This window comes from Amaranthus tricolor, chromosome 3, assembly GCF_026212465.1.
Source record: "Amaranthus tricolor cultivar Red isolate AtriRed21 chromosome 3, ASM2621246v1, whole genome shotgun sequence".
Lineage (NCBI taxonomy): Eukaryota > Viridiplantae > Streptophyta > Magnoliopsida > Caryophyllales > Amaranthaceae > Amaranthus > Amaranthus tricolor.
In genome coordinates this window covers 27212635-27231059 of record NC_080049.1, presented here as the reverse complement: position 1 = coordinate 27231059, position 18425 = coordinate 27212635, and the positions used below count along the sequence as shown (strand labels likewise).

Here is an 18425-nt window from a genome sequence, read left to right as displayed (position 1 = left end):
TATAATAATTAATTTTTATAATAAATTATGTACAAATAAAGATATTTAGGATTGCACTTTTGAGCAGATTACAGTCTCTGACAGCAAGCCAACAACCTTCTTTTAAGTGATGATATGTCGTCTTTTATGCCTCTACATATTCTAATAATAGTTTTTATGAGCGGAAGACACTAGATTGATGATGACGAAGGGAGTTCAAAAAATGAATTGGACAATTGCTCTAAGTTATATTGAAGTGAGTAAAATAGTTCAACAATGCTTTGATTATTTTTTTTCAGCTAGTCTTGTGAAAGACCGTCTCTTCGAGAGACATATCTCAAGCCCAGTCCATTAAAGAGTAATGTCTACTTACTGTATTTTTAATGCCAATTTACATTATACTTAATGCTTACTTGATGTATTCTTAATGCCTACTTTCATATCTTAAATATCTACTTACATCATTTTTAATGCCTACTTACAATATTTTAAAAAATATATAATGAGCCGGCCCAGTTAGAGATGATCTCTCAAGAGTTTGTGTATTTTTTTACCTTGAGTGCTAAGATGTATACCTTTCAATAGTAGTTTTTTTAATGGGCTTGCTTGGCAAATGACTGATGGATATCGATAGGATAGGTGGTAGTTGGCCTTTTTAGTTAGCCTTTTTGACCAACTGAAAGTCTTAGCTAATTTTCTTGACTTTTTTAAGCTAGTTGTTTAGGGTGATAATTGGTAAAAACTTAAAAATCGTTTATTAGTAATTTATCAAAGGAAAAGTGAAATAGTAAAGTAAAAGTTTTTTGGCTTAAAAGTCAGCTTTTCAGCTAACTAAAAAATCATTTATTATACACGTTTTTTAACCAACAAACTAGTTAAAAGCCAAAAGTCAACCCAAAAGTCATTTACCAAACAAAGCATATATAAAAATCATATACCGAGAAGTTTAAACAAAACAGACTTTTGAAAAAATAAACTTTTTATATAAATAACCAAAATAAGCTTTTAGAAAAAGTTATTTTCAAAATGAGTATCTCTTTATCCAAGCATGCGTTTGTATTTTATTCGCTATTACCAAAAAGCAAATAAGAGAAATTGATTGAAAGTAAAAAAAAAAAAAAAAAAAAGTCTACAAAGACTTGGGTTTCTATTACAAACAACAAACTAAAAGAGACAAAGTCGTAAATATTTAAAAAAAACTATATTCTTTATGAGCAGTGGAAATATAAAACATACAAATATCCGCTAGGAATCACTTATCATTGTCTTATGTTATTCTCTTAATTTCTTTGAATTTAAATCATAAAACTTAAAAGGCTCTTATATATTTAAATTTTATGGTATAATTCAATCAACACACGAAATAAACCCTATAGTTCATGAATTACTTGATCAACTATTTATGCATGTGCATGATATTTTTATAATCATGAGTATTGTAAAGTGCCATAAATTGGAAGGTTATAGTCCAAGCAAAAAGATCTTTTGACAACTTGATGATTGAGATGTTTTGAAAACAGTTTTGGTATTGATTTGGTTTATACTATTTTAGAATAAATTAATTTTAAAATATATTAAAATAGTAAATATTTTTATTTGATAAGAAAAGTAAAAATCAATTAATTAAAAAATACTTATTATTATTAAATTAATATACATTAAATAATAAATACTTTTACCGTATTTTTTCACTTCTACATGTTGCTCCTTGGACTAATGAAAATCAGCAGAGGAAAAGAAAAATATCAACATATATTAAATAATTGTGGTGAATAGTGAGGTTTTCAATCACTCAATATGTGTGTACCCCATTCGCACCACAAGCCTGCATGCTTCCTTGAATCTCTATTGGTTAGGATGGTAAAATCGTATATTTTTTTTTTATAGGCGGTGAGAATCAAATGTTTTTGATAAGGATAAATTAAAAAATATTAATTATAAGAGACTAACTTATAATTCAGGTTTTGGGTACTGTTCAACAAAATTTATTGAATGAGGAAATTGCTACTTAGGTTTTTAATTTTTTGGGACGAAATAAAAAAGAGAATTAATGAAAAATAAGTTTTTTTGGTTGGGTTTTAAAGGATCATGTGATGTTACTAACGAAAATATGGATGAATTCTATTAACGATAGTCTTCGACAAATAAAAATAACATTTCAAAGTAGTTTTGAGAATTTTTTTAATTATTATAGTTAGTTTTTGACAAAAAGATTAAATTTTTTATTAGTTTTGACAATTTTTCTTATTACTATTGTTGTTGTTACTCTTGTTGTTGTTGTTACTCTTGTTGTGTTCTTGGATGTGATTACCAGTTAAAAAGGATAATAAAAATTAGTTTTAATGCAAAAATAAATTTTTTATAGTGAAAATTAGTAATAATTGAAAAAAACAATTTAATAAAAATAAATTTAAAAAATCAATTTTAGTATGTAGAGTTCAGTTTAAATCATAAATTAGAATCAACAAAAAATAGTTTCAATTAATAAAAATTAATTTCAATTAGTAAAAATAGTTTCATCATAAAAATTAGTTTAAATCGTGAGCGAATCTAGTTGAGCACCTAGTGGCATGTGCATGAAGAAAAACCTTTAGAAATTTAAGTTTCGGTCCATTTTTGACCACATACAAACAAAACTCTAAATAATGAAAAGACATATATATATATATATATATATATATATATATATATATATATATATATATATATATATATATATATATATATATATATATATATATATATATATATATATATATATATATATATATATATCCAACAAGCTAATTAAATTTTAGCACCATTAAACGGTTAAAACTCCAACAAATAATATTCTATGAAGGATGTAAATCCAAAACGACACTAACACTCACTTTGTTTTCTTTTATTTGTGTGTTTGTTTGCTAACTATTTTTAAAATATAATTGAAGTTATTTTGTGATAATTTTAAACGTAAGAATAATATATTTTTGAGAAGAAAAAAAAGGAAAGCTTCATGTTGCCGTTCCGTAGGGAAAGCGCAGCACCTACAAACTCCTCATTAGGGATGGTCATGGGCGGGTCTGGTCAGATCTTGATCCGGACTCTTTTATTTCTTATAGATTCAGATCCGGATTCGAACCTTAAGGGTTTAAAATTTTCAGATTCAGACCCAGACCCTTCGAATCTGATGGGTCTAGGGTTCTTTATGGGTCTTTAATGGGTTAATAAAATCTATTTGATTTGTCACGTTTGAACTTTTTGTAAGTCATTAGCTTGTTTTATAAATATTAAAATATTAATTATATAAATATATATAAATAGAAAAGTCACAAAATAGTAAGAATGTAAAACAATATAATACTAATTTTGTACTAATTAGCATATATTTATATATTATATATATAAATGGAAAATAAATAGGATATTAGGATGGAGTAGAAGTCAGATTAATGGACAAAAGTCACAAAATAGTGTAAGACGATTTAATAATTACAAGGGTCTGGGTCGGGGTTGGGGGTGGGTCCAGAGTCCGAGTCTAGAGATAGGGTCTGGGTCAGGGTCCGGATCCTAATCCTTGGACCCGGACCCTTTAATTATTGTTTAGATTCAGATTCGACCCGGATTCGATACGTCTCAAAAAATAAGACCCAAACCTTTAAAAAAGAGGGTAGATTCAGGACAGATCCAACAGAATCCTGGACCCATGACCATCCCTACACCCCACTAGAATGCTTGTAGGAAAATCAACTTTTTGTAGTGGGAATAAGATATTTATTCTAGGGTAATCTTGTTGTCCAACACATTTTATGGAAAAACCCTTAAAAGTAAACATGAGTAATATTATTATCCTCTCCGATTGTTCATAACTTATCAACAACTCATTTTTAGGATTAAATGAATGGTTTGCATTTCGTGTTTTTATTCCGTCATTAAATGATCAAAATTTATTTCTCTCAGAGAAATTTAAAAAATGTTCAAATTCAAAAAAATTCCAATTTGTAGAATATTCTATTATTTCTAATATTAAATTTATTTTCTCGTCTTTGAAAATATTTCTCACCTCTAGCTACCTTTGCAACATTGCTTTCCATTGTTTTTGTTTTTTTTTTCCATTGTTTTTGTTTTTTTTTTTTTTGGAAAATTGTCTTCTTCATTTTTTTAAGTTGTCTTTGTTTTTATTATCTTGTTATTAGCATTGTTTGTGATCTTCATTCAAAATTCTTGACCAACTTTATAAATACAAAACGGCATCCATCAAAGAAATTGGCAAGGCTTACAAGAACCTTGTCATGAAATGGAATCCTGTTAAGAGCAATTCACACAAACATGATGCCAAGCACCAAGAAAATAGTACTGCACATTATAAGGTAATACCATTAAACTTATTGTTCTTATATTAAAATTAATAACTAATTTCAACATTTATCCATGATTATTCATTTATTATTAAAATCCAACATGTATCAACTTTTAAATATCTCGTATTTATTTATCATGTAAAATTTAGACATTAAAAACTTTAATATCATTTTTTCTTTAAAAATTGGAAAAAATTATGGTGAATAATACAATTTTTTGTTAATTTTTCTACAATAATAATAACTTTTGATTAATCATGAATAATACCAACTTAAGGGTTATTTTTCTAGAATAATTACCAATTTTAGTTTATTAACTAATTCACCAATTTTTTTTGTCTTATAATCACCTATAGTTTGATTTTTAATATGTTATGAATTTTCTAGGAATACACGTTGTTATTATTCATGGTTAATCAAAAAATTGGTATTATTATAGAGAAATAAGCAAAAAATTGTATTATTTCTGGTAATTTTTTCTTAAAAACTTAATTATGTTACAAGCCAATTTTTCAACTTTTGATTAATAATAAATAATCCTAATTATATAAAGGATTCTTGCTAAGAATGCATCAAAGTAACCTCTTACCTATACAAGTCATTTTGCATAAAAAAATAAATACAAAATTAAATTTTGAAAAAATTGAACAAAAATTAAAAGATAAATCTAAAAAAGTTTATTTTTTAATTTTTAAATTTAAATTTTTGATATTTTTAGCAAATAACCTAACCAAATCTATTTCTACTTAAACAACTATGTTTTTGGGTAAATAACCCTAAAATTGGGATTATTCATACTTGAATTAAAATTAAGATTATTAAAGAAAAATTAATAAAATATTAAATCATTGTAGGTAATTTTTAATGGAAAATGTTGTAATAGTTCTATTTTCTAGAATAAATGAAAGGTGCGATAATTTGTTTTAATTTAACATCGACTAATTCTCATAGGCATATAAATATAATGGCTTAAAAGAAGAGGAGGATTGGATTGGAGTAACAACGGCGAAAATAGAGGAAAAATCTCGACGCAAACGTAGCGTAGATGACAGTTTCTTCGTCCGATCTACTTCGTTACTCGGACAGAGTAGCAGTAGAAGAAGTCACACACCAACGCCGACCATGCGTCGGAATAGCAGTCGGTCATCGGGAATGTTAGAATCATTGAAACGAAGTGTTAGTCGAAAGGCTACAACAAGCTCTTCGCCAATACAAACACCAAATAGAATGAGCACCACTCCAATTATATTTTCTAATTCAACAGCAAGGAAAAAACCAAAACATGTTGAAAAAGTACTTGAGTGCTCATTAGAAGAACTCTGCTTTGGTGCTGTTAAGAAGATTACCATAACCAAAGATGTTATATCTGATCTTGGGTACGTTTCTCATTCCCTTTCTGTCTTTTACATGAAATTATTGTTATTTATTAGCCCGTGGCTATTGAAAACCAATTTAATTAAAAGTTTGAGCTGATGGTTAAGGTTAAGACGCCCTCTAACATGAGAGTCTTTAGATTAAAAAGTGTGGATCTAACACATATTATCCTTAAATCTATCGCTAAATATTCTACTTTAGATGAGGGGTGTGTCAAAAAAGCTTATGGTTGTGGCCCTAGAATATGTTATATACTCTAACACGCTATCCACACGAAAGCCCATTGGGCTAGACGTGTGGATGCGCACAGACGCTGAATATTCTACTTAAATCAAGGGTGGTTGAAATTTGAATCCATAATAACCTGATCTTGTCATGCTGACTTCTAATACATGTCATAATACATGACAAGAAACCAACTAAACCAAAAGCTTAAACTTATAATTGACGCCCTAGGGTATGTTATATACTCTAACAGGACGATGAAGATTGAAACTGTGATCTCTTATCACACTGACTTCTAATACCACGTTAAGGAATTAACTCAATCAAAAGCTTAAACTGATAGTTAATGCCTTAGGATATGTTCTTTACTCTAATAGTAGCAATTCGTTACATTATCACCCTGTGGGCCAATTCATGTAAACATACCTACAGGGCACTCAAGGTCGGGCACACAGCCCATGGGTAACGAGTATCGACTTGCATACACATATGTAAAGTATTTCCAACACTGCCTTTTAGATATAGTGACTCAATAAAGCTCAATTCTACATTGAATGTGATGTATATGTTACTTGGATGTTTGAGGTGTTATATGGGTTGTGAATGAATGGTGTATGAAATGAGAATCTATATGTTTGTTGAGTGAAGCCCCAAATCTCAACATGATGGAGGTGAGTTCGATCACCTCATAGCGTACTCTTTGGCTTGCATGTTTGAGAACGAGGTTGTGAGTGCAAGGAAGTATGAGGGCTTATGATTTGGATCACTTGATGAAGTGATTAAAGTTGGAGACTTAGTGTGCCTTGATGAAGGCAAGGGAGTGCTCATGGAAGGTTTTGAGTCCTGCTCGAGTGGTCGAGCTTGATGGGCTCGGTCAAGCCAAGCAGGGGCAGCAAGACAGAAGCTATTGGACTCTCGCTCGGGTGGTCGAGCGGATCTTGCTCAGGTCGAGCAATGATCAGCTCCTCACAATACGCGTTTCTGTTTTATGTCTGATTCTTTGTGGGCTTTTGTGGGTTTGTCCTAAGGCTCCCAAATATGTCATGGGACTATATAAGGGGTCTTAGGAGTGTATTAGGGAGAGAGAGAGAGAGAGCCTAATACTAAGAGATTAGTAGGGTATTAGCCAAGAGAGTTTTTCTCCACTTGTATTAGGGCATTTGAGGGAGATTGACATCAAGGTTCAATCTTTTGCTTTGAGAGTGTGTTCTTGAAGCTTGTAAGGTGAGTCATTAATATATTTTTGTTTATATTAATGATAAGATATTTTTTTTGAGGGGGAGGTATCATTAAATACCTCGTATATTCTTGTGTTTTGCTATTGTTGTTGCTTGCTCTGTTTTTGGATGTTCAATTTGCATTAGTTTGTTTATTGTTCTCCATCAAATATTATAGCTCATCCCCAACAATGTTGCACTTGCTGCTTGCTCAACCAAGGGCTCGGCCCTCCCTAGCTGCTCGACTGGTTGAGCAGGAGATCAGAAACTTCAGTTTACATTCTGACACCTAACCCACCATGTTTCTCTCAACCAGGTTGAGCGGATGTTTGGGACATTCTGTTTTATACGACAGTTTTAAATCAGTTCGTGGGCATTCATTTATCACCTCTACTGGTTCCAAAGCCTATATAAGGCTATTGTATATCCTTGTACATGAAGTATGTAAGATCATTTGTTGCATAACAATTGGGAATTGAGTTGAGAGCCACATCAAATTCTTAGGATTTAGTGAGAGATTTTTGGGAAAATTGCATAACAATAGGGGTTCTTGTATAGAGTGGATTATGAATTGTAATAAATACTCTAAAACTAATAATATTCATTCAAATTCAATTGTTAAGGGTGGAGTTTTATAGTCTAATATCACATTGATATTAAGATTTTCTCCACCTCTCAAATTGTGTGTTCTTCATTGTTTTGTATTTTCTGTTTTTAATCTTTCTTGCATTGCTTTATTTGAATCAAACTCTTAACGCTATCGATATACAATAACTTACTGTTTAAGCTAATGCAGGATAATCATCCAAGAAGAGGAAACTTTGCAAATAAAAGTAAAGCCAGGATGGAGGAATGGTACAAAAATAACATTTGAAGGAAAAGGTGATGAAAAACCAGGGTATTTACCAGCAGATATTGTATTTTCAATAGAAGAAAAAAATCCATTATTTAAAAGAGTTGGTGATGACTTGGAGTTGGAAATTGAAATCCCTTTGCTTAAAGCCCTTGTTGGTTGTACAATAACATTACCATTATTAAGTGGGGACAAGATGATTTTCAGAATTGATGATCATGTCATTTATCCTGGTTATGAAAAAATCATTTATCATCACGGGATGATTAAGGCTAACGATAAACAGCATAGGGGAGAGCTACGACTCAAGTTTAATGTTCGTTTTCCTGAAGTACTTAGTGATGATAAGCGTTTGGAAATTTGTAGCATTTTACGATCTTGTTTTTCATAATTCCATTTGCATCAGGTGCACATGTTTAGAATATAAAATAGGTAAATTTGTTGAAATCGAATTGATATATTTTCTAATTATTTATTATACTTGTTAATTTATCTATTATATAATCTAAATTTATGCACCTAATACATACTTCTATATTAGAAAAATTATTCATAATTAAAAGCAGGCCGGGTATATATGATGTTCAAGTAGAAATCTTGTCTTTTCATAGTAATATATCATGTGTTCATTGAGTGATCAAATCATATATTTGTGTTATTAAGTTATGAATTGATTAATATAAATAAAACAATTTAAAATTAACCGCATTTGGAAATATCATATACAAGACTTCGATCAAATAATTGTATCTACAACCCAACTTGTATTGTTATAAAAAAAATTAATTTGATCCAAAAAAATTCTTAAAATATATACCAAGTTCATTCTCTTAATAAAGTCCCGAAGTAACTCGATTTCTATAACCCAAACAACTTAGACCAAGTAGACATCCTAAAAAGTCCTACTCAATTTGTCCTAGGATCCAATTTAACATGGCTTTTTATCATGTGCTTTATTATTCGTCATTATTTTATTTATTATGTCTTCACCTTTTATAAATTGAGTTTTTAAAGATTTTCCTTAACTTATTTTTAAATTTTATCCTTTTAACTTTTCTATAAAAAAACAATTTTAACCAAAATTTAATATCGTAACGATATGGCTGATGAAATTGATTGTCAAAATGACTCGATAAACATCGTTTTCGAACTCTTAGTTGATTTTCGTTTGTAAATTTTTTGGGAGAAAAAATTTTAAAAAATAAGGGAGTTGCACATAAATTAAAAATAATTAAATAAAAAATTTTATTATTATTATTAAATAAAAATATTACTAATAATTAAATAAAACTAAATATCAATTAATTAAAAACACAAAAAAAAATAATCTGTGATCTGGTTTCTCGCTATTAGCAGTCCAAGCCTTCAAGGAGATAAAGTATGTAATTATTTGATTATTTAATGCTACTTTCTTACAAAAATGTAATAATATTATCCATAATTGAAATGAAAGCCTCTAAGAGGTTCAACAATGAAAAAAATGAAAAATATAAAGCAAAGATGAACACAAGTGTATATGAGGTATCTTGGATACCTCCCCCTCAAATGTAATTTATTATATTGAATTCAACAATTACAAGTATAATAAACCTCTCATTCTCTTGAGAACAATCTTTTAAGATCACAAATACTAAAGCAAAGTAAGAACACTCTCAAGTTTCTAACAATGCAATAGCTCTCTCAACAATATGTGTGTTTGTGGTGGTCTTTTTTCTATGAATGATACTCCCTTTTATAGTGGAAGGTGAGTATCATTCTTAGAACCTCTCAATTACTCTCCATAAAGCACTTTTAACACCTAATTAACTATGACAATAAACATGACAATAAACAATAGAGTAATGCACCACATTATTGCATAATCACAACAAAATCTGTCCAAAAAGGATCCAATGTAGTCTGTTCGACTACCGCTCGATCGAGCCACTCCCTCGCTCGGTCGAGCGAGCTTCTAATGAAGGTACTGACTTGTTCTGGACATTCTGTTCGACCGAGCCAACATCGCTCGACCGATCGAGCTAGACAATGCTCGATCGAGCGACTGGTTGAGCCACTCACAGTTTGCTTCTTTTCTTGTTACTTTGATCAAGCAACTCTCATCAATCGTTCCAAACCTTAAACCAGCCATATCCGACACATTTTTATCGACCCTTTCCAAAATACAAGACAAAGCATGTTCTACTATATGTTAAAGTTAACGTCATCATTAAGATTATTGGCACTTGCTTTAACAATAATGATATTTTGTTTAATATTTTTAAAACCGAAAAAAATATTTTAACGATTTTTCTAACCTATATATTAGGTGTATAGTTTTAGATGATAAAATTGGTAACTAAATAATGTTTTATTTAGAATATTTTCTAAAATATTCTTATTTACTTATTTTGCGAGATATCTGTTATTAAATTTAAACTAATTACCAAATTTATCATCTAAATATGCATTAAGTGCATAGATTAAAAAAATCTTCTTTTTTTTTTATAATATTTTGACAATATTATCTACAATCCTCAATTTCTTAATTATCATTGACAACTATTGCTTACAATTGGAATTATTTAAATATAATCAACCTTAAAATTTTTAATAAAATATGTATTTTTTAACCACAACATGTTCTTTACTTACATGAAGTATTAACTAAAGATTATTGATTAGTAATCACTACTATAATAATTGATGTTTAAAAATGTAATATTCATTAACAATGATTATATCAAACTCAATTGTTAAATTGTCTTGATCGCTAAATTGTCTTGATATATTTAATTATAATAATGAATTTTTAAAATTACTAGTTCTGGGGTTCCCCAAGTTACACTATCGGATGTCATAATGTTATTTTATATATTTATTTATCAAGAATATGAATGAAAATATTATAATGTCAATGTGTTGTAAAAGTGTAAAGGATAAAAGGTTAGAAGATGTATAGGTAATAATAGGCAGCGTCATCAAAGCAAGACTTGAAAACGTGTTGAAGGCTTTATAGTGAACATATACGTTCAATCACAAAGTTTAGCTAGATTGTTAAAAGAAACCAACCAATTCAAATATAAATATAAATGCTATAATATCATTGTAAATCAACTACTTAATCAATGAAAAAGTATTAAAGTATGTCCGGAACAAGTGTAGTCATTTTTAAAATGAAGGGAAAATATGGATGGATATTCTCATATCTTTTACTAAATGTAAGTACAAAATCAATAGGCAAGTCGCCAACAACTTTATAAATGCGCTCAATTATTTTAAGTTTCCAACAATAAAAAAAAGCCCAGCATGCCTCAATCAAAATAAATGATCATAAAACCAATCTAGACATTTAATTGTTGTTTTGTTTTGAGTTGTTTCAATGCTCAAAAATCATATACCAAAGGTACAATATATATATATATATATATATATATATATATATATATATATATATATATATATATATATATATATATATATATATATATATATATATATATATATATATATATATATATATATATATATATATATATATATATATATATATATATATATATATATGAGTTATTAATATAACTCGTTGACAACAAATTAGCTTTCAAATCCATAATATTTGTATCCATTCCGAAATCTTGAAAAATTTTGCGTTTTACACAGTTAGAATCTGGATCGTCAAACATTTCCTTTATAAACAGTAAACATTTGAATTCTTATATTACAAACAAATTAAACAGTTGAATTGATTAAAATTATCATCATAAAAGTAAACAATGGTGAAGCAAGCAAATTACAAAAAATAGAAGTACAAGAAAGAGAATGTTGCTTGCTTGATGACCCTTGGTAGGAGTTCCTTGTGTATCAGCAAGGCATAAGAATATGCATTGACCTTGAAGCAGAGATTAAACATGATTTCAACAATTAGATAAATTCCATGAACAATGCAATGCAAATACATCACAATAAAAGTAACATCATAAACTATTTAGCTCACTTATTTAGCTCACTTAGAAACTACAAAACTATCACAGTTCCTCAAATTTTGCCAATAACAAGGTGGCCTCAGTAGTAAATGCCAAGCTAAAAATAGTAGATGAGCTCAATAAAGACAACAATTTGGAAGCTCAAATCAGCCCCTCTTATCGTAGACTTGTAGTTGTAAATTGTAAGTTCTCATCTACCCACTTATTCTTTTCAATTTTCTGAACCTTGATTAAGATCAATATCATCTTACCAATTAAAATTTGAATATGCAGAGAACATCTTGAATTAAAGGAAGTAAAAATCTTTGATTTAAACAGATGAGCTAAAATGTGAAAGATAAGAAACATATTCTAGTATTCTTGTAGTTCCGATCACAAAAATCAATTTAATAGCATCACAACAATGAGAATAATGAACATGGGAAATATCTCAATAACAACATATCTAGAAAGACAAAAATGAGAACAATAAACAAAAATCTAAAATAAAGAAATAAAACAAAAATCAAAATTATCTTACAAAAGATGAGATATAAAGGGAATTCATGAGAAATTTCATATTTTTAATAGGTTATTTTTAATTTATATTGTAAGATTTTAGAATTTAGTAGATTTATTAATGTTTTGTATTTTTGTTTAGTTTTGGTTTTTGAAAATATTATGTATCTTAGTTTTTAAGAGTTGTAAGTGACGTCATTTTAAGAGCCGAGTATCGAGAAGTATTGTGTAACATCAAGCTGAGTGAGGCCATCGTCTAAGCACACATCGTCAAGCAGACCATTGACAAACAATAGCTGTCTAACAACCATCAGTTTCTCGACCAGCACAGCAGCAACCTTTGACTCCTCCAAAGTGCAAGTTAGAGTAGGATGTTTGAGTACTCTCTTAAGTTGGTGATCACTAACCAACAATTTCTACGCAAAAACGTAAGCTTCTCACAACACTCCCCAGACATACTCAGAATTTCTCAATCCCAAGGCACAGATTATTTATCTAGTACGGACACAGTTTTGTCTCAATTTAAGCAACACAGATTTCAGTTTCTTGTTTAGCTGGTATTATAGGATGACAAAGAAAGTAAAAGTGCTAAAACAGGGCTCAATACATCAGCTAACCAGAATCGAAAGAGAAGAGACAGATTTTCTCTCCAAGAGTCTATTATTGGCTATTTTCATGCTTTACTTTACCTTCATCAACAATGATTGTAAGTGTTTCTTCCTTGCTCGTATTCGGCTGATCTATGAGCCATTTTCAAGCAATAATTCATGATCTTGTTTAGCTTTTTGAGCCATTGTGTTGCATTGAACTAAAATATTACCAACTGTTATGAATGGTAGTGTGTGACTTGAGTGCACATTAAAGGGTTGAATTCATGAGTGTGACTCTTGGATGATGGCAACTAAATGGATGTAATTATGTGTGGAGTATTCATGAAGAATTATGGGTGTTAATGAAGATTAATGAAGAAAATGAAAGGGTTTGATTTATTGTATGCTCGATCAAATTCTGACAGAGGAAGCAGTAAGGTCGCTCGACCTACCCGCTCGACCGAGCGAGTCATTTTGGTAGGTCGAGCGGTCAGACCGAATGCCCCAGTTTTGGCTGATACTCGCTCGACCGAGCTGCTAGACCGAGCGAGCTCTCTGATCCGGTCGAGCAGATCCTCTGATATGAATGGGATGCTTGTTTTCAACCTTTCAAATCCTTAGAGTTATTTCATAGTATTCATTACTCAATATTAACTATGTATTCAAGTGAGCTATTCATATTCATGTACCTAGTACTATAAATAGAGCTCTCATACTCACACATCAAACACAACCCCTAAGCCAAACACATAGTCTTTTGTTTGTTATCTCTTTCTCAATTGTAATTCTTCATTAAGAAGTGTTGTTTGTATTCTTTTGATATAATATAAACAGAAACTACACACCACGGAGGACGTAGCCATCATTGGGTGAACCTCCTTAAATCTTTGTGTCCTTTTTAGTTACATTGTCAAATTTTGTTTTGTTCGTTGTTGTTTGTTCTTAGCATCGTAACGATATTGGCGATCATTTCACCAACTAACATAAGCCGAAATAAAAGAACTTACTTTTGTCATGAACATAGTTTGGGTCTATACTTGGTATTCCTATTGAGAGCAGTACGCCAATTAAGCTTAAGTAAGCTCAAAGTTCGAAGTAGACAAATAGTGAACTTGAGGGGTTGATTTCGGGTAAACAGCTGCAAGTGTGAAGCAATTGACCCTTTGGCACTCGATATGGCCTCTTCAATTGCGGCTTCTTCATCCTCAACCACAACCATAAAAACAAGGCGAATTCCAATAACATTCCAAAATTGTAAAGGAAATTTGCTGATAAATGAAGGAATTTGCGATCCTAATTCCCTAGGTGAATAAAACCTCTAACAGTACGTTCACCATCCTCTTAGTCAACTAAGGGCATGTGTGGCATAGCAGTGGAAGTAGTTTAGAGATTTAATGAAACACTATTTTGGGTAGCAGTTTAGATAGCATTTAGTGGTGTAGCTAGCTTGTTTTAAAACATTACAACTTTTAGCGTTTAGTGGTGCAAATAGCTTGTTTCAGAACATTACTGCATGCAGCATTGTAAAATCAACGACGATAGGTAAGTCAACTACCCCACAATAACCCTGCACCGAGCAGGGCCTAAAAGGTGATCGGGACTCATAAAACAAACAAGTACAGATAGGTAAGTCTACTCAACCGTCTGCTTTCCCAGGTCTTCATCTCGAATTGAGTCTTCAAATTTGACTGATTTTATTTCTTTGCCTGATTTTGTTTTCGTTGTCAATTAATTTCACAATCAAAACAAAAAAATGGAAGAATGAGAGAAGGAAAATCAGAATAATGGGAAGAGAGAAGCCACGGATCAAGTGGGAAAATATAAAAGATTCAAGGAGCTTATTATGCATTGAAGCAACAAACCGTAAAGCTCCGCCTTCCTGTTCCTCATTTGAAGATCTGGAATGGAATGGGAAAGGAGGAAGTCAGGAGAATATAGCAGATAAAGATGGACAAACAGTATTTTCAATGTTCATGATGAATAGTATTCAAGCTTCCCAAACTTTTTATAATTAGAGGATAAAGATAGGTTGAGAAAAAGTGTTAAGTGAAATTGAATTTTCAAAACTTTGATGAAATTTACTTGAACTAAAAAAAGAATTTTGTTCAAAAACGGTATGGACATCACATAATGTCAAGGGAGGATGGAATTGGATCCTTTGCTCTATTTTTCTGCAACACCATTGATTTCTTCTTGATTCCCTTCCATTCTTACCATTTCTCATTATTTTCTTCGCTGTCTCCAGTTTTCACCCACATTGTGTTCATGGGTTAGACACAAAACCTTCCCCATTTCCTTCTCTTCCCTAAAATTTTGATTCTCCATACTTTTTTCTCTCTAAATCCCTAACCAATTTCTTGACGCATACTTTTGCTTGGTTGGTATTTTCATCAAAATTATAATTATGATTCATGAATATCAATTATTTATTGCTTAAGAGATCATGGTTGTATACAAAATTTTGTTCTAGGCACATTTAAAGTGTCCGATCGTCTAGGCCTCTAAATAGGTCCAATTTTGTTTTAAGATGCACTTTTTACGTAATTAAATTTTGATTATGAGATGAACTGTGTTTTGTTATTGTTGTTTATGAACTAATATTCAAGCATAAACTATTTTAATTTAGAATGTAATCATATATTTTGGTATTGATTATTTTTACAGACTACAATTGATGCAATTCTTTAATCATTCATAAAGCGCACAAGGGTTCCATTCGAAATAAATTACCAAAAAATAGGCCTCGTAATCTTTGCTCCGTCCCTAATTGGATTGCATTAAATTAACAAAATGATGATTCTATTGTGTCAATGTAATCCAGGCTAACTGAAAGATGTTTGGGTTCAAGAAAAAAGCAGCAGCATCAACAGCAACAAGTCCTGCGCATAATGATGCAGATGCAGGTCTAAAAGGAAGACGAACATCATCAGAACCCATGCTCATAACCAAAGAACAAGATAAAAGTTTAGAGGACAAGTCGATGCAGGAGCTTGAAACTATTGCTGTCAATAAGGCTGAAGAGACTACTAAGTCTGTTAATAACTGCCTTCGCATTGCTGAGGATATTAGGGAGGATGCTTCCAAGACCCTTGAAACTTTGCATCAGCAAGGTGAACAGATTCATAGAACTCATCAAATGGCTGTCAATATTGATCAAGATTTGACCAAGGTATGCCATTGTATATATATCATGATTTGTATTTTTGTTTTTGGATATTTGTCACGGCTGATAGTTAATTATAGTAGTTGATTTGACCAGCTGGTTTTATTAGATGGTTTGACCAGCTGATTATTAACTCGCTGCTATAAGCAGCCTGTTCAAAAATAGCTTATTCATAACAATAAGCTGTATAAATCAACTAATTTACCAAACACTAGCGTTAGACTGATTTGACCATCCAACCTTCTGTTTATATTAAAGTAATCTAAAATTGCCCAATTAGCTATCAAAGTAACCTAAAATTTCCCAATTAGCAAAGTTAATCAAGTTTAGCACATAATGTCAATATCGAGGTATAAGATTATATTAAGGAATCAACTCAACTAAAAGCTTAAGCTGATGGTTCAGGCTCAAAAATATTATATACTATAACACACCCCTCAAACGAGAGTCATTTAGCCAAAAAATGTGAATGCAACAAAGGACCCTCACATACTTAGCCCTAAATATTTCACTTTAAATGAGAAATGACCCCTTGTCTTGCTGGCTGCTGATTAAGCATTTAACTCAACCAAAAGTTTAAGTTGATGGTTAAGGCTTCAAGATATATCATATACTCTAACAGATTTATTTGGCAAATGACGGTTAATTGGAGTTGTTGGCTGATTTGATGAATTTAGCATTTATGAATTTTGACATGGGATTTTCAGGGAGAAAAATTGCTAAATAGTTTAGGAGGAATGTTTTCCAAGCCATGGAAGCCAAAGAAGACAAAAAACATAACAGGGCCATTATCTACACCAGGTTGTTGTCATCTCCTTCATTGTCTTGCTATTAATGAAGGGTAATATTTGTGAATATGTAAGGGATTCCTTTTGTTTGATGAAATGCAGATGAAGTACCTAAAAAAGCTACAAAAGAACAGAAAGAGAAATTAATGGGTAGTCCTGCACCCACAGGAAAGCCTGGTACTAAAACACCACCATCTGGACAATCAGCAGCTATGCAAAAAGTTGAGGTATATACATGCAAATATTTCACTATATTTTTATCAATATTAATGGACCTATTTAAAAAAACAGCTCTCTTATATGCAACTGTCCCACCATGAGACAAATCCATATAATTAGCATATTACTGTAATTGATCACTTTAAAACTGTAATTGATCACTTAGACACACTGAATATACATGGTCCAACTCAATATATAGTCTACCGTCTCATTTTATAATGTGTTAAAACAAAGGTTTTGTTATGTGTTTACTGAACCAGATGGAGAAGGAAAAACAAGATGATGCTCTTTCAGATTTGAGTGATATTTTGGGTGATCTCAAGGGTATGGCTACTGATATGGGCTCTGAACTGGACAGGTAAGTTTTGGCTTTTCAAGTTTAGTTCCTATGTAGTATTGCTTTCAGGGCCGTTTCGAACCCTAGGTAAGGTAGATATTTGTCTGGAGCTAGAAAGAGGCCCAATACGTTCATTTAGCAAATATTGTCATATAATACGTAGGACACTGCGATTAAAATTGTAACTCTACTTTTGTTAATCGACCCTCAATATAAAGAATCGATTTCTTTCGTTTTGCCTAAAGCTCATAAAATATCAAGAAAGACGCTAAACTATATTGTGATACATATTATGCAGGCAAAATAAAGCTCTTGATCATCTTGATACTGACATTGACGAATTGAACTCGAGGGTGAAAGGTGCTAACCAGAGAGCTCGTCATTTACTTAGCAAATGAAATAGACAAACTACTATAGTTTTCATGCTACTGTAATTACACTTAATTATGTGTATTTAATTTTATAATTAGTAGTTTCGTCTTTAGTTTTAGATGATGTATTTTCTTCTATTCTTTCTATTTCTTGAATTCATTTCTTCGTTTATGTGAAGTTGCACGTGACGTTTTTGTCAACGGTTTGGGAACAATCTTTTTGTTAATTTTATAACAACACGGGTAACTGGGTAAGATTGAATACATTCGACTACCATATTTGACCCTAGGTGGAAGCCACTTAATGGGATTGGGTAATGAAATGTTTAGTTGTTTGTTTACATCATAACTTCTATTGAAAATACTAAAGGAATGGTAAAGGACCCTTCCATTATCCCGCACAAGGCAGGGTTCAGGTAGGAGGTTTTTTTTCCTAAAAGAGGCAGATAAACTATACTTGTTCCCCTCAAAAAGGGAGTAAAGAGGATGCACACAATCAAGAAACC

General features: G+C 31.0%; 2 protein-coding genes across 4 annotated transcripts; both read left to right on the top strand.

Moving 5' to 3' along the window:
• The first annotated feature begins 3814 nt into the window (after positions 1 to 3814).
• On the top strand, positions 3815 to 8580 carry LOC130809337 (uncharacterized). Its single transcript, XM_057675065.1, has 3 exons — positions 3815 to 4328; positions 5271 to 5695; positions 7932 to 8580. Exons 1-3 carry the CDS (start codon positions 4251 to 4253, stop codon positions 8377 to 8379), a joined length of 951 nt encoding a protein of 316 aa, XP_057531048.1. The 5' UTR covers positions 3815 to 4250; the 3' UTR covers positions 8380 to 8580.
• A 5963-nt stretch (positions 8581 to 14543) lies between these two features.
• Positions 14544 to 18123, top strand: LOC130809336 (putative SNAP25 homologous protein SNAP30). 3 transcript variants are annotated; one of them, XM_057675063.1, is made up of 6 exons: positions 14544 to 14664; positions 15860 to 16207; positions 16909 to 17002; positions 17092 to 17216; positions 17472 to 17569; positions 17847 to 18123. In XM_057675063.1, the coding sequence occupies exons 2-6, from the start codon at positions 15872 to 15874 to the stop codon at positions 17944 to 17946; spliced, it is 753 nt and encodes a 250-aa protein (XP_057531046.1). In that variant the 5' UTR covers positions 14544 to 14664; positions 15860 to 15871; the 3' UTR covers positions 17947 to 18123. The 3 variants fall into 3 exon arrangements, with proteins under 3 accessions (XP_057531046.1, XP_057531045.1, XP_057531047.1); XM_057675062.1 differs by lacking the exon at positions 14544 to 14664 and adding an exon at positions 15178 to 15415; XM_057675064.1 differs by lacking the exon at positions 14544 to 14664 and adding an exon at positions 15189 to 15547.
• Positions 18124 to 18425: the final 302 nt, after the last annotated feature.

Coding starts and splice junctions, on each gene's coding strand:
- LOC130809337 (XM_057675065.1), top strand. CDS start 4,251: ATGAAATGGAATCCTGTTAAGAGCAATTCACACAAACATGATGCCAAG. Junction 4,329..5,270: donor ATAGTACTGCACATTATAAG/GTAATACCATTA, acceptor TAATTCTCATAG/GCATATAAATATAATGGCTT. Junction 5,696..7,931: donor GATGTTATATCTGATCTTGG/GTACGTTTCTCA, acceptor AAGCTAATGCAG/GATAATCATCCAAGAAGAGG.
- LOC130809336 (XM_057675063.1), top strand. CDS start 15,872: ATGTTTGGGTTCAAGAAAAAAGCAGCAGCATCAACAGCAACAAGTCCT. Junction 16,208..16,908: donor TTGATCAAGATTTGACCAAG/GTATGCCATTGT, acceptor TGGGATTTTCAG/GGAGAAAAATTGCTAAATAG. Junction 17,217..17,471: donor CAGCTATGCAAAAAGTTGAG/GTATATACATGC, acceptor TTACTGAACCAG/ATGGAGAAGGAAAAACAAGA.